This window comes from Symphodus melops (genome assembly GCF_947650265.1).
Source record: "Symphodus melops genome assembly, chromosome: 3".
Lineage (NCBI taxonomy): Eukaryota > Metazoa > Chordata > Actinopteri > Labriformes > Labridae > Symphodus > Symphodus melops.
This window is the reverse complement of record NC_136693.1, coordinates 28576482-28590819: the sequence shown is the minus strand read 5'-3', so window position 1 is coordinate 28590819 and position 14338 is coordinate 28576482. Positions and strand designations below refer to the sequence as shown.

The window sequence follows — 14338 nt, the reverse complement described above, 5'->3', positions numbered from 1 at the left end:
GGGGGCGGGGCTTCGGAACAGGAAGCGTCCCGGCACCGCGTGGCTAGTCTGTCAGATGTAAACAAAGCAGTATTGCCGTGAAATAAGGCTGAAATTAAACACGTAACAAGGGAATTATTGGGAGGAAACGGAGCCAAGTTGTTCTTTTAATCACACATGAAGTCATCACTCACTGCCACCTTAGGCGCGTCCATTATTTAGCAATAAATAATAAAAAATGTTAGCTGCGGTGGCTTCTGCCCGGCGCCCATTTCTCACGCGGGTTGCCAGGTCTAACCTTATCCCTCTATTACAAACACCAAACCTTGGCATGCATAGGCAAAGCAAGCTGTAAGCTCGTCTGTTTACGTGGATGTTTTAGGCTTATAAATGACAAAAAAAAAATAGCATACAACTAATTTGAAACATACTTGAAGGACAGATGTGTGTGTGTGTGTGTGTGTGTGTGTGTGTGTGTGTGTGTGTGTGTGTGTGTGTGTGTGTGTGTGTGTGTGTGTGTGTTGTTTAACAGGGTTGAACTTTGGCCATCCATGTGATCCATACAATTTGGAGGACAAAAAGCTACATTTTGCTCACTGCTTCTTGGTTCCTGCACTCCACAGAAACGACATCATGAAATTTGTGGACCTTTTTGGGCGTCTTAAATCTGTGGTTATTGGAATGATTCATGTGAAAGCCTTACCAGGTAAAGTAAACCTGCACCTACTGTACCTGAGTCTTTTACCAAACTAACAGTAAGTGATAACACTGCCAGGACTTCATTAAACCGTCCCATTTATTGAAAATGTTACCTCGAGGAAAATATAGAAAACCATTTATTCCAAAGATAAAATGTAGAAGTAGGCCGATTTAAAGCCCCTGTGAGTGTGCCCCTTAAGAGCAGGCTTTAAAATCAGCCTGAACTTACTCTATAACCTAAAGAAAGAGACAGAAAATAAAGACAATATTGATTAATTGTTGTAATTTTAAGGACTGTAACCTTTACTGCAGGATGAGGCAATTACCATCACATTAAAGAAACATTTTTACTCTGTAAAAACATGGACGTATAGTCTCAGTGGGGTTAACCACTGGTTTTTGAAGCTGAATTTTGAAACCATCCATGGCAGTTGCCATTTTGGAAATGTTATCTCAAACTAACTTTTGGTCAACCTAACAACAGGTAGATGGTTGGAGTTTAGGCGGGCCTTAAGCCACCTGACAAACAACATGCCAGGCTATCAGTCAACATGTTTATTTCTGCTGTAAAAATGAACTTTTTGGAATGAGTGTGTGACCTGCTTCAGCTCCAGCTCTTAACCTGTCATTAGCTAAATTGAAAGTTAAAGCCCTGACACACAATGCAGACGACAAAGAACTAGTAGTGATGGATGCCGACTGGTGCATTGCCTCATGACGCCTCACGCCACCTCACACCGCCTCATGACGCCTCACGCCGCCTCACGACGCCTCACGCCACTTCACGACGCCTCACGCCACCTCACGACACCTCACAATGTCTTTCTTTGCCAAAAAGTTGCATGAACACACCGCAAAGACTTCAGCTGACGGCCAATCACAACTTACGCTCTGTACATGCGTGAGAGGAAATAACTCTCTATGCCAGCAGGTGGCAATAGTTGTTATGCTACGAGAAGTCCATTTTCACACCGCTGTCGGTCACTATTCGTAATATAGGTACTTCTATTGGAGAGTGATGTTTGATAAAAAGTTGGAAAAGGCACTGGCGTTATCAGCCCATGGTCTTATAGTGGAAAAAAAAGAGGCGACGAATAAGGGGAAAGCACACTAAATGAAAAACGAACTTGTGTTGGGAGCTGGAGATCAATGAAACCTCCCAACAGCCAATCAGAGTGATTCTTCTCACCATCCAGGCCAACGGCAATTCAACACGTCGAATCAGCCTGAGTAAGGCAGACGGGTGTCGCCGGGTAGAACAGAGCAGGACACATTGTAAAAACTAGGGGATCGCACCGATGGCCGACGAGCTCCTTGGTTTTAGCTGAGACAGCATTTCCACCATTGATGGGACTCCAGCGCCCCCTACAGTTATAGACAGCTCAGCACATATTCATGGTGAGGGATACTGTTGACTTTTAAAACACTGCAGAATGAGATTTTCTGTTAGAAAAAAAACATGACTTAGACATGCAGGACAAGATCAGCAAAAATGTAAGAGGTAGGTGTTTGTCCATAGGGGGCGCCAAATAGCACACAACAAATGTTCTTCACAGGAGACGTAATGCAGGAAATAGGCCTCTATAAATGTAGGACTGTTATATACAACTTTATTAGATATTTTTTCACCTGGATTTAAGTGGAAATAGACATTTGCTGACGCAGCAGGTCTAGGTAAACGCATTGTTAACTATGTTACTACCGGGTGGCGTAATTGCACAAATGGTAAGGATATTACAAATGTTGTCTGAATGCAGTTCTCTGTTATTGTTATGTAACATACTATTGCATAATGTTAAATATTCATTCTAAACTGGAGAAGAGTCGAGGTGTAAGTGGAATTAAACGTTAAATAAAGATGCACAGGAAAGGATTTTAGTTCCATGGCACCTCTACAAACGTAGGAGCCATAATTGTGATGCATTATTGTCTATTCTAATGTGTTGTGATGACGTTCCTCGTCCCACTCAGGCACTCCCCTGGGTTGTATGAGAATGTCCCAAATCACAGAGGAAGCGTGCAGGGAGGCAGAAATCTACCGTGACGCGGGGATTGTAAGTCATCCAACGTTTTCTGAACCTCTGTCATATTCGACGTCTTGTCCAGGCAAACCAGTAAGACCATCTTTAAACCTGCTCTTTCAGGATGGTTTGATCATTGAGAACATGCACGACATCCCATACTCTTTCTGTGTGGGGCCCGAGGTGTGTGCCTGCATGACTGCAGTGTGCTCTGCTGTGAGGAGGATCGTTCCATCGCTGCCGATCGGAGTCCAGATACTGTCCTCTGCTAACCAGCCGGCCCTGGCTGTAGCTCTGGCTTCAGGTACGCATGTGCGCTGTAATCTAAGCTTTAAGGACAGAACCACATAGGCCTTCAATCAGGTTTCATCCAAAGCAGGTCTTACTACCAAACAGCAAAGCAGCTGGTCAGAAGTACTTATCAGTGAAACAAGCAGCTGTGTTTTTCTGCAGTAACCCACACACCGTTGTTCAAAGGTCACAGGTTCACTTGTGTGTGACACAGAGTCACACAGGTCAGTCCACCTTGGTGTTACAGTGTTTCTGTTTGGTCACAGGTCTGGATTTCATCAGAGCTGAGGGTTTCATTTTTTCCCACGTGGCCGACGAGGGCCTCCTGAACGCCTGCGCCGGAGACTTACTGAGATATCGAAAGCAGATCGGAGCGGAGCATGTGCAGATCTTCACCGACATCAAAAAGAAACACAGGTGAACCTGACGAGCCACTGCTAATCCTTGACTATGCTTCACACAGAAGAACTCCTATTAAACTCAGATTATGACAAGTGACGGGCGTACTGCTAATGCATCAGTAATCATTTAGGGAAACAAGAGCTCTTTTAATATGTCAGTTGCCTCAAAATTAATTACCTTGAGCTTGTTTTCCAACTCAGCTTTTCCAAGTTTGGGAATTTTGAATGGTATAAGTTTAGCAAATCAAAATCGTGGCGTCACAGCGTGTATTCAACATACTGCTAAAAGTGAAATCATCCTGGTTGAGTCCTTTCAGTACACAGCCCGTCTCGACTGTATTACTGAGGCTGGCTGCTGCGTTTCACTGCAGTGTGCAATCAATAAACAACCAGCAGCAGGACCAGACTGCATTTACAAACAGATCACTTGGGGGCTCTGATACCACCCCTCATAACATCGCAGTCAAAAACTGTTCGCACTTGACCGACACAATGATGTTCCTGTCTTTAAAATCTGGACCGAAGCAGAACAGGGAGACCCACAATATACTCAACACACAACACAAAAACACAAACGTTGTTTGGCTCTCAACTTTTGAACAGTTAGCTGAGTTTCATGGTGCCAGTTTACTCACTGTTTCAACTTTACAGCCCACAAGATGTGCTCTCTGTTCTGTCCCACTCGTTATTATACTCAGCCTTTGCATGCTCCGAGTATGTCATTGTGTGTGTGTGTGTGTGTGTGTGTGTGTGTGTGTGTATGTCTTCTCAGCTCCCATGCGCTGACGTCTGACGTGAGTATTGAAGAAACGGCGCGGGCCGCAGAGTTCTTCCTCTCAGATGGACTCATCATCACCGGGACGGCGACAGGAGTGCAGGCTGACCCGAGGGAGCTCCGAGGTAACGCCACAAAGACGACACACACACACACACACGTGATACTATCCACTGTCACATGGTGCTGCAGTGATGGCTGGCTCTGATCACGCATTGGGCACCTCAGAAGCTGTCTTTAAAATCTTTCACGCCTTGAAGTACTTCATTTACAATAAACAAAAGAAATGAGAACATGAAGTCACTCCCCAGATTTTTAGAAGTATCTCAGAGTTTTGCTCCTTTTTGTCCACTGGAGGGCGCCTTCACCAGTGGAGGTATCGATTGTTTATATAAATATGGACAATGTCTTTCCATCTTCTTTCATTATCCACAAAAAATGAAGCCAAACTACTCACATGACACGTATTGACACCTTGTATTGGAGGGTAGGTAACTAAATCAGTAGCCAGATGTTCTACTGTTGTTTCGGTCACTGATTTCGCGTCCTGCTTGATCTTTTCTGTGGTTAATTGATGCGCCGTGCTCCAGAGCTGAGCCCACACATTCACTATATTAAAAACGGATCAGCTCTGCTGCTGTAACGGAGACGAACCGAACACGGGTCTGTTGGAATTCAGACTTTAGACAGTACTCCTTCTTTTCGCTCATTACAGACTTTGATTGAAAACATGAATATTTAAATCTTTCTTGTTGAAGACTGTGAACACACTGTTCCTCTTTGTGTGTGCGGTTGCAGAGGTTTCCCAGTCTGTGAAAATCCCAGTTCTTATCGGCTCCGGAGTGACATATGAAAACATCGAACATTACATGGGATCAAACGGCATGATCGTCGGCTCTCATTTCAAGGAGGGGGGCCGATGGGCCAATGCAGTCGACCCGGAGAAAGTGAAGAGGTTCATGGGAAAGATACGAGAGCTCCGAAAATGAGAGCGAGGTTTTCTGCCATCACAGATTTGAACGACCGCTTCATGTGTGTCGTTCCTCAACCACCGCCGTCCTCATTCATGCACGCCATGCTCCGACCTCCACTTCAGCGGCGAGGAAGTCTGGACAGCAGGAACGCCAGGAACACGACGGAGAAATCCTTTCTTATAATGATTGATGGATTGAGTTTGGACACCTTAAATAAACACTATCAACCACAATATTAGAAAAGAAGATTTATTTACCTTTTTTTTTTTTACATTTGATAAATAAACAATAAAAAAAAAAAACATTGCATTAAACTTTATTTACACTTTGGTTCTATGATGAACAATTTGTGTAACATGGTGAGCACCACAGAAACAAACATAGAAAATGTTAACAGTGCTTTTGTCATCATTCCTCTAAAGCCATTTAGGAGAAAAAAAACACATTTATCTTTAGGAAATTCACATTCAGTTTTTATGTTTTCACTCATAAATCAAATCATCATAAATGTACAGTAATACAGGTCAACGTGGTGTGAGAGTAACTCGAGACAAAAAAAATGTGAAAAGCAATCAAACACATCCTGAAGAAAACTAAAGAAACTCAAAATGTGCCAAAGAACAACAATCGACACCAAAAACAAAAACAAATCTTTACACAACCCCAACTGCTGAAGAGCTTAACCCAAAAACAATCCAACAAATCAAACAAGTTCTGGTTAATGTACACAGGCTTGAGTATGGATGGAACTGTGTCTGTCCTGATGCTGTAAACCCAGAGGGAACAAACATCAGTGGTGAAGGTAGCAGTGCACGGTGCTTCATTTAAAAATAGAAGAATCACTTGTGTGGCTTTGATTCATTTCGTCAGATTTTTGATCACATGACACTCAAACGTTTGTGGATGTGCAGAAGTGACTGAGACACTGATGGTGGAGGAAGACCTGAGTGACTGAAGGCACTGTGCTGCACACTCATCCATCAGATCTGCTCAGTAGTTGTAGAGGCGCTGGCCGGGCTGCTTGAAGTGGCCGTAGCGTTTTTCCGCAGGAGAGAATCGTGTTTTAACCAGGTTCTGTCTGTGGATGGCGCTGCGACTCAGCTTCCTGCCCTCGTGCTGGGCTCTGGCTCTCTGGACGGCCAGCAGCTGGATGTTGCAGGGCAGAGGGATCCCCCAGGCGGCCAGACGCCAGGAAACGTGCCGCCTCACTGCCACGGGCCTGGACAGACACAGGGGACGGGTTATCGCGTGTCATGGTTGGTTAAATGCTAAATAAACACATGAAAAGTTCCTGAACGATGGATGTCAAAACCAAATCTGATACTTTTTAAAACCACGTTTAAAACAATATGTTCTCACGTTCTGTTTTTGAAACCGCCTCCTGTACTCGTAGAATGACTGAGGGTCAAGTTACTGTTAACACGCAGGTTTATCATAGGTGAATAACAAATAATCCCTTTCTGGTGAGCAATTAATGCAGCACCCAAAACACGTAAGTACCATTTCCCATAATTCACAGCGACAGGTCAGAGATCAAAACGTGGGTTTTGAAATACGTTTTTTCACTAACATAATTTCCTCTCAGCTTTTCTCTGTTGACTGTTTTTCAAGTTTCTGCTCCGTGAAGTTTAAGTATTAATCGTTTCTCTGATACTCTGAATAGATCAACAATTAAATCCTGGAGCACACAGGGATGGCATGATAACAACGGATGAGCTTCCCATCCTGAGCAGGACGTCAAAGGGAAATGGCTGCTGTGTAAAAACAGCCAATAGAAAAAGTGGAGAACAGTGCGAGGCAGAGTAAGGTGACTTGAATCTGTTCCCTGCTTTAGTTGGATCCTACACCCGTAGAGCTCTTCAGTCTGTAATGTGCCGTGAGTCTTATCCTTAGTCTTGATAAAATGAGCTCTTCTCACCTGCCTCCACCTCTGCACCGTGAGCGGCCTGTTTTATTTTGAAAGTCTCTGCGGGGGTGCTGTCAGTGCAGGAGCTTTTAGAGATCTATTTTGGGGCTTTTTGGGCCGATATTGTAAAGACAGGATGGTGGATAGAGTCAAGAACATGGATATCTGCACTTATTTCACAAATATCCGATTATGATGGGGTTTTTTTAAAGTGTTAATTGAGGTCAAGATCCAAGACTCCTGTGATGAGCTGGAGGTGTAAATGGAAAGCTACCTCGGAGAATCGTCTTCGTCTCCATCAGAGCCGTCCTCCTCTGCTCCACTCATGCTCCGCCTCATCTGGTAGACAGACATGCTGGGATGCTCGATCAGCAGGTTCTCCAGGGGGTCCACCTCAGGGGCCGACAGCAGCCTGGTCTCTGTGTGACAAAACACCCCGGGTCAAACAGATCTGTTTTAGAACCTCTTAAATTCGACTGATGAGAAAAACACTGACGTTATGAAGTTCCTCTGGTCAAGAGCGAGCTCTTACCTGGGAGATTCACAATGACCCATTCCCCCTCCTCAAACTCCATCAGCTCGTCAAAAGTGTCATCTGCGAACCCGAAGTCCTCGTCAGAGTTCCCGAGCAGGTGAGAGAGAATCTTTCCAATCATGGTTAAACCTCTGTGGAGATCTGTATCACAGACAGGGTGGAGGGAAGTTTAAGGCCATGACTTTAAATAAATATCCCTATTTTTAGATAAAACCTTATCTAACCTCATCCACTTGAACCTTCTCCCTGCTTGTGTTATTTGCAAATAGATGTTGGCAATTGCTCCCTCTAGTGGCTGTTCCTAAAAATATAACACGCCTAAGACCTGTCCCATATCAACAACTGCTTCATTACCCCTCCTCAGAAACCTGATCTGAGGACTCACTGGGTTATTACGTGGCTGGGACGGAAAGATCTGGGGTCAATGTAGAAGTGAAATGGGTGATCACAAGAGGATGAAATTACAGATTTCAGAGACACTGGTAAAGATTCCTTCCATGAGGGAGAGAAATAACTTTCATTAGTGACATCAGCCCGCAGCTGACTGACCTTTGGTGTCAGTCTGACTCATCCTCATGTCTGCCACCCGTATTCTTTGCATTTTGTCATTTTCTTATTAACTTACATGACATTCAATTCTCTTCCTGTTTGTGACATACATTTGTAATGCAGCGTTGTCTAAGTGACACTAAAACTGACCAGACAAGTCGTCGAAGTAGTCTTCATAAGATACTGAGCCCTTCCTGTCTATGTCACACAAAAACTGAAGGTCAAACGAAAATAAAAGGTCAGAAGTCAAAAACTTTTGTCTGATTGTAGTTTGCATAGGACTATTTTTCAATCAATTATTGGAAATACACTTGGCAAATACATGTATTATATTGTTTGATAAAAGTGCAAATAGGCTCTATTACATCTGTTATTACACACATGATGATATCAGGAGGCTCCTCCACTAGAGCTGAGCTTTAACAGACAAACACAGACCCATAAATAGATCCGTGTTTTCCCCGAGTGTCTGCATGTCTTCATGCCTGCTTGTTGAATCTACAGTAACCAGAACCCTCCCAGTGAAACCTACAGTACTGCAGGACACTGTCCCGTCAATCAGAGCAAAGCAACACATTCCCCGTCTGTGACATAACATCAGCTGGGCTGTTGCAACATGTTCACAGATACATGTAAAAAAGAGGGGACGTTGTTTCCTTTTTTCTAATGGTCTTTGTTTACATATGGTCATTGACTACTTCCACGGAGATTGTTAGTGTTTCAATAAATCACAATATACACGCAAAGGCTGCAGAAGCTTCACAAAGCCAAACAGTTTCTGCAGCTGAAGAACAAAAGAAGTTAAATCCACACTCATAAAATATCAGTGTTTCCTATAATCACACACACACACATACACACACACAAGCAAACTGTACTAATAGTTCTCACCTGAGTGGATCAAGGTGTGTTTTCTTCGGATGTGGTCGTGCTTCAGTTCTGGCTCTTCGCTGCTCTTCTTTACAGATTGTTTTGATCGCAGTTGTTTATCACTCACCGTTTTAAACTGCGTCCTGAAACGTCACTGAACTCCGCCCAAAGAGGCGGGGCATATGCACGTCTCTGCGACGTCACAATGTAAACAAACATGCAGCAAAACCCCACTGTCACGAGATCTATGAGCACCTTTTTGTGTTTACGTAGAGATTAAACTCCAAAACACATTTTGACTGTATCATGTCAATTCGATTATTTCTCTCAGATAAAACACGAAAACATACCACTGAATAAGAACAAATGAAGACAGATAAAACCTGTATTTTTTCTTTTTATTGTGCAATTGTGAAGTCAGTACAAGTGCTAGAGGGGAAAAGGTAGTAGGAGGACACCAAAGACAAATAATAATAGTAATAACAATAATATTGTTATTATTATTATTATTACAAATGTAAATACTAAGGCATAAACTGACTAAAACCAGCAAAGACATACAAAGGGATACAAAATGGTACAAGAAGGGAAAGAAGTGACAGAAAGAGAGAGAGAGAAAAGGAGGGAAGCAGAGGAAACTTATTTCACGAAAAGTGTAATAAAATCTGCCAACTTGTTGGAAAGATTTCATTGTAAATAAAGGGACAGACAGTGAAACATGTTTTAAGAAACTTATGTAAAACTTATTTTTACAGTCTAAGCTCCAAATACAGACTTTGCTTGATGTGGTGCGCCTGCGCAGAAAGCATTGTTTGGCATTATAAGTCATGTTTTACTTTTTATGAGACTTGCACATCCTTGATATTCATATAGTTGGAAACATGATTTAGAGTAAATCTGAGCTTTTACTAATGAAGTACAGAAATGTCAGCAGACTTTGTTTTTCTTGTGTACGTGTTGAACTTTGTCCTCACGAAGACAGGAAGTGTCTTGGATTTAAATAAGTGTCCTTGTGTCATAAAAGACTGTCAACTTTAACTCTCAACGATTTATGTCTCCGTCTCGATCTTATTTTTACAGTTTGTTGAAATGAATTATCTTGTCCCAACATAAACTCTTTGTTGCTCTCTGACGTATGATGAAACCCGGAAGTAGTGCGAGAAGCATTAATGTTACAGTCCATGGTGGAGAAACGAGCAGAGAAGACGTATTAAATAAGAGTGAAGGTAAGACTGAAACACTCAATAAATTATTATTTTCATATCTTAAATAGACACATTAAAGTGAACTCCACGTGTTTGAAGTCAATTAGAAGTTCGTTAAGAAGTTTTTATTCCATTAAATAAATAATCAAAACAACATTACGTTAATTACTTTTAACCAACTCGGTTTTTTGTTCTTTACAAACTTTCTGTATTTATTTACATTAATTTATTTTGTGTTGTATTGAAAACAGACATGGCCTTAGAAAAATGTGTTTTTATAACTCGTGCAAAACATAAAAACATAGGACATATACGTACTTTAAAAAACTAGGACATATTTATGTGTACTTTAAAAACTAGGACATGTTTATGTAAAACTAGGACATATTTATGTAAAACTAGGACATATTTATGTAAAACTAGGACACTTCTTCTCATTTGATCTGGTGAATAAAAACGTGTGTTCATTGCACACAGTGAGAACACGTTTCTTACATTTTGCTGATTCTGATCATGTTTTGTCAGGTGAAAGTGAAACTGATTAAATCAGTTACGTGATGCACTTTTTGTTTCACCTGCAAACTAAACACTTTTTAAATAACACTCAGTGTGTGATGATCAATCATAAATAGGTGAAATGAATCTGAAGTACAGTTAGTTTGCTGTTTGACCTGTCAAGTCAACTTGAGTCATTTTCACATTTATCATGCTTCACACTCTTTCTTGTTATTCTGATGAAGTGTGCAGAATCTGCAATTTCTGATATGAACTCAAACTATTGATCGATCTAACACTAACCGTATTTATCATCTTTTTCAATTCTCAACACAGGGAAATAATTTTGTGCCCAACATGCAGAAAAAATATGGTGGCTTTTTTTAAATAGGGCTTAAAAATGTGTTTTTGTTAAGCGTAACATCAGAAACCTCAGGAGATTTCACTAAGTATTTTAACTAATAAACATTTTCAAGGTTCAAGTTCAAGGTTCAAGGTTCTTTATTTGTCAAATATGCCACATGTTAAACATACAGCACAGATGAAATTGCATTCCCCCCCCCAGTGCAAACCTGCAGTGCATAAAAGAGCACTAAAGAAAAAAACTAGCAATACTGTACAACAAATAACTTAACTGAAGACATTTGGACAACAAATAACGAACAACAGACAACAAATAACTTAACTAAAGACATTTGGACAACAAATAACGAACAACAGACAATCGACAGACAAGGCACTTGTGAGTGTTTCGCTTTGAGGTCGAATGTGGATAAGTTACTATGAGGTAGATAAATTACAGTATTAACAATATAAACAGAGTGCAGATTAAAATACGAAGTTAAAAGTGAGGTAGTGTGCAATAGTGCAAATAGCAAATTACTATGAGGTAGATAAATTACAGTATTAACAATATAGACAGAGTGCAGATTAAAAATACAAAGTTAAAGTGAGGTAGTGTGCAATAGTGCAAGTAGCAAATTAGCAAGTAGCAAAATTACTATGAGCTGTTGAACACCACGTTTATTTTACATTTTTTTACGATCCAATCGATATCTTGTTAAGGATGCATCATATTGGAAAGTAGCCGACCAAACCTTTAAAAAAAATCCTTTATTTTATTTTTTTTAGCTAAAAGCTTCTGTCAGTGAAAGGTAGAGTCGGGTTCATGTTCACATGTCAGCATGTCAAGTTTCAGTTCCTTTAATGTCTCCTAAACCGGGACCAGAGGAGAAGACTCGGTCTAAGTCAGGGCTGGAAACGAGTACTCGAATACTGGACCGCAATCTCCACAGAGTCCTGGTACCATCACTTGTCATTTCATTCAGACATCCCACAGACACACAGTAGGCCACTAAGTATCGACACAGGCGGTCCGGCTGATGGAGACTGTAAATGTCCATCCCTGGTGTTTTTGGCTGTTTGTGATCCATGGATTGAACACGGCGTCAAAACAAATCCATCGTGCTGAAATGTTGCCAACCCTCGACTTACTGTCCCGACTTTCCCGTCCATGTCAGGGTCTCGATGCAGGAATGGCTCCTCGAGTGGACGACATCATGCGTCTGTGCTGTAAAATATCAGCCGATGAGCAGATCAAGGTGGCGGTGAAAAACTCTGTCAAAGGAGCAGCGGTGGCAGGAGGAGCTGCGTTTGTATGCGGGATGCTGGCCGGACCTCCGGGGATCGCTGTGGGTAAGAAAAACAAAGTGATTGTATCATCTGTGTGTCTGAAGTTTACTTTCAAACTTTCTGATGAAACCTCCAGGACAGGCACCACCACAGCTTCCAGTGGGTGTTCGTGCTGGGACCACCGTGGTCCAAGTCTCACGCTCATGTGACATCGACATGACAGGGAAGATTTTAAAGGGCTGTGAAATCCTGCCCTGAATAGGAGATATAAATTGAGCTTCTGTCAACAGCAAGAAGATTCTGTAAACTCTAAAGCCCTGCTTCCACCAAGCGCTCCGGCTCAGTTTGGTTCGGTTCCCTTTTATTGGTGATTCCACCATCAAAAGTTGGGAATGGATTCGTACCATCCTACTTTTTTAGGACCCTCCTGTTGGGGTAAGGATCCAGCCCTAAAGGGTTCCTCCTGTTCTTCTTCGTTGACCTTAAATTAGTAGCGTGCCACACTGTATTGGGCTGTTGTGATGTCACACTATTTCTCGGCTATCTCCATCTGTCTTACGCTCCTCTTATCAAATAAAGTTACAGTCGGCTGTGGAAACACAAGCAAGATCAGAGTTTAGAGCAGGGGTGTCCAAAGTGCGGCCCGGGGGCCATTTGTGGCCCTTGAGTGGATTTTTTGTGGCCCTTGACTTCAAATCAAAGAATCAGAAGATTTTGGCCCCAGGCCTCATCAGATGGCATCTTTCGTTCTTTTTTTCTTTTTCATGTTAGCGAGGGAGACCTATAAAAGCCTGACTATTCTTTCCAAAAAATTAGAACACAACAGTTTCCCACTGCAATTAGTTATTGTGTATTTACATAATTTTTTGAAGAGGTCAAAATACAAAAAGTTCCTTCCAATATTTAAAAAAAACAAACAAAAAAACCCTGTGGCCCGTGAGCGATTCTAACACGACAATTTTGGCCCGCAAGAAAAAAAGTTTGGACACCACTGGTTTAGAGGATCAAGCCGGACTGCTTGGAGGGAGCGTCGCTTTAACATCCTGAGGAGTGTGAATCAGCTCTGTGATCGACTGGTTTCTCCTCCAGGTCTACAGAAAGATTTCAGACTCCACTCGACCTCTTTTAGTCCGGTGCTCAGAAGCGTTTTCAGGGTTCGGACTGAACCTGACCTCGTCCTCTGTCTCCTCCAGGTGGAGCTGTCGGCGGTCTGCTGGGCAGCTGGCTCACCAGCGGGCAGTTCAGACCTCTACCTCAGATCCTGATGGAGCTGCCTCCCAACCAGCAGCAGAAGCTCTACGACGACGTCGTAGCCGTGATAGGAAGCCTGAACTGGACCGATGCAGCGCAGCTCATCGCCCTGGTGACGGGCAACGCAACGCTCCAGCAGCAGGTCGTCGCTGCCTTACTAAACTACGTCACCAAGGAGCTCAGGGCGGAGGTGCGCTATCAAGACTGAGGCACCGACGCTCATAGACTTTACTGCCAAACATAAGCACAGTGCTTCAGACACATTTTTATAATCAATCCGAAGAAAGACTGTGAATCATGAATGTTTATTTGAGGGCTGAGCCAATCAGAGCGTCTGAAGTCACACAAAGAAGGGAATCACCTCCTCTCTCCTTTTTTTAAAACAAGTACCAAAAAAAGTGCCTGGGAAATAATTTCTTCTACATCTCTTTTTCCCACGCTCTGAATCAGGGTGTCTTTATTGTACCTCCATTATATATTTTCTGAATCATTAAATTAAATGGTGAATCTTATGTGCTTTTGAGTCTTTATTTGCTCGTGTAAAGTTGTTAAGGTCAAATTCAGAAAACACATCTTGTGAAAGTGAAAATAAATAAGTGCAGCCACATTTTGGAGCTTTGAGTCTTTTGCATTTTCACACTTCAGACTTTTTAGGGAGATTGATTGTGATGAACTGAAACTTATTGTGGTATTTCAGTGAGTGTTTTTGCACGGCCCCTGCACCAAAGTGAACGTTTAACTATCTCCTTTTTCTT

At 42.2% G+C, this 14338-nt stretch overlaps 3 protein-coding genes across 4 annotated transcripts; 2 read left to right on the top strand and 1 right to left on the bottom strand.

The window, feature by feature from the left end:
* Nucleotides 1-20: 20 nt before the first annotated feature.
* Nucleotides 21-5807, top strand: LOC306821462 (uncharacterized protein F13E9.13, mitochondrial). 2 transcript variants are annotated; one of them, XM_079339910.1, is made up of 7 exons: nucleotides 21-330; nucleotides 603-685; nucleotides 2650-2732; nucleotides 2823-3003; nucleotides 3257-3407; nucleotides 4164-4291; nucleotides 4965-5807. In XM_079339910.1, exons 1-7 carry the CDS (start codon nucleotides 218-220, stop codon nucleotides 5153-5155), a joined length of 930 nt encoding a protein of 309 aa, XP_079196036.1. In that variant the 5' UTR covers nucleotides 21-217; the 3' UTR covers nucleotides 5156-5807. The 2 variants fall into 2 exon arrangements, with proteins under 2 accessions (XP_079196036.1, XP_079196037.1); XM_079339911.1 differs by having other exon boundaries at nucleotides 512-685.
* On the bottom strand, nucleotides 5376-9154 carry LOC306821463 (tumor protein p53-inducible nuclear protein 2). The gene is made up of 4 exons (XM_079339912.1): nucleotides 9022-9154; nucleotides 7579-7722; nucleotides 7321-7465; nucleotides 5376-6359 (listed from the first exon to the last, which is right to left on the bottom strand). Exons 2-4 carry the CDS (start codon nucleotides 7700-7702, stop codon nucleotides 6131-6133), a joined length of 498 nt encoding a protein of 165 aa, XP_079196038.1. The 5' UTR covers nucleotides 7703-7722; nucleotides 9022-9154; the 3' UTR covers nucleotides 5376-6130.
* A 984-nt stretch (nucleotides 9155-10138) lies between these two features.
* LOC306821053 (protein C19orf12 homolog) lies at nucleotides 10139-14094 on the top strand. Its single transcript, XM_079339225.1, has 3 exons — nucleotides 10139-10226; nucleotides 12221-12395; nucleotides 13526-14094. Exons 2-3 carry the CDS (start codon nucleotides 12236-12238, stop codon nucleotides 13789-13791), a joined length of 426 nt encoding a protein of 141 aa, XP_079195351.1. The 5' UTR covers nucleotides 10139-10226; nucleotides 12221-12235; the 3' UTR covers nucleotides 13792-14094.
* Nucleotides 14095-14338: the final 244 nt, after the last annotated feature.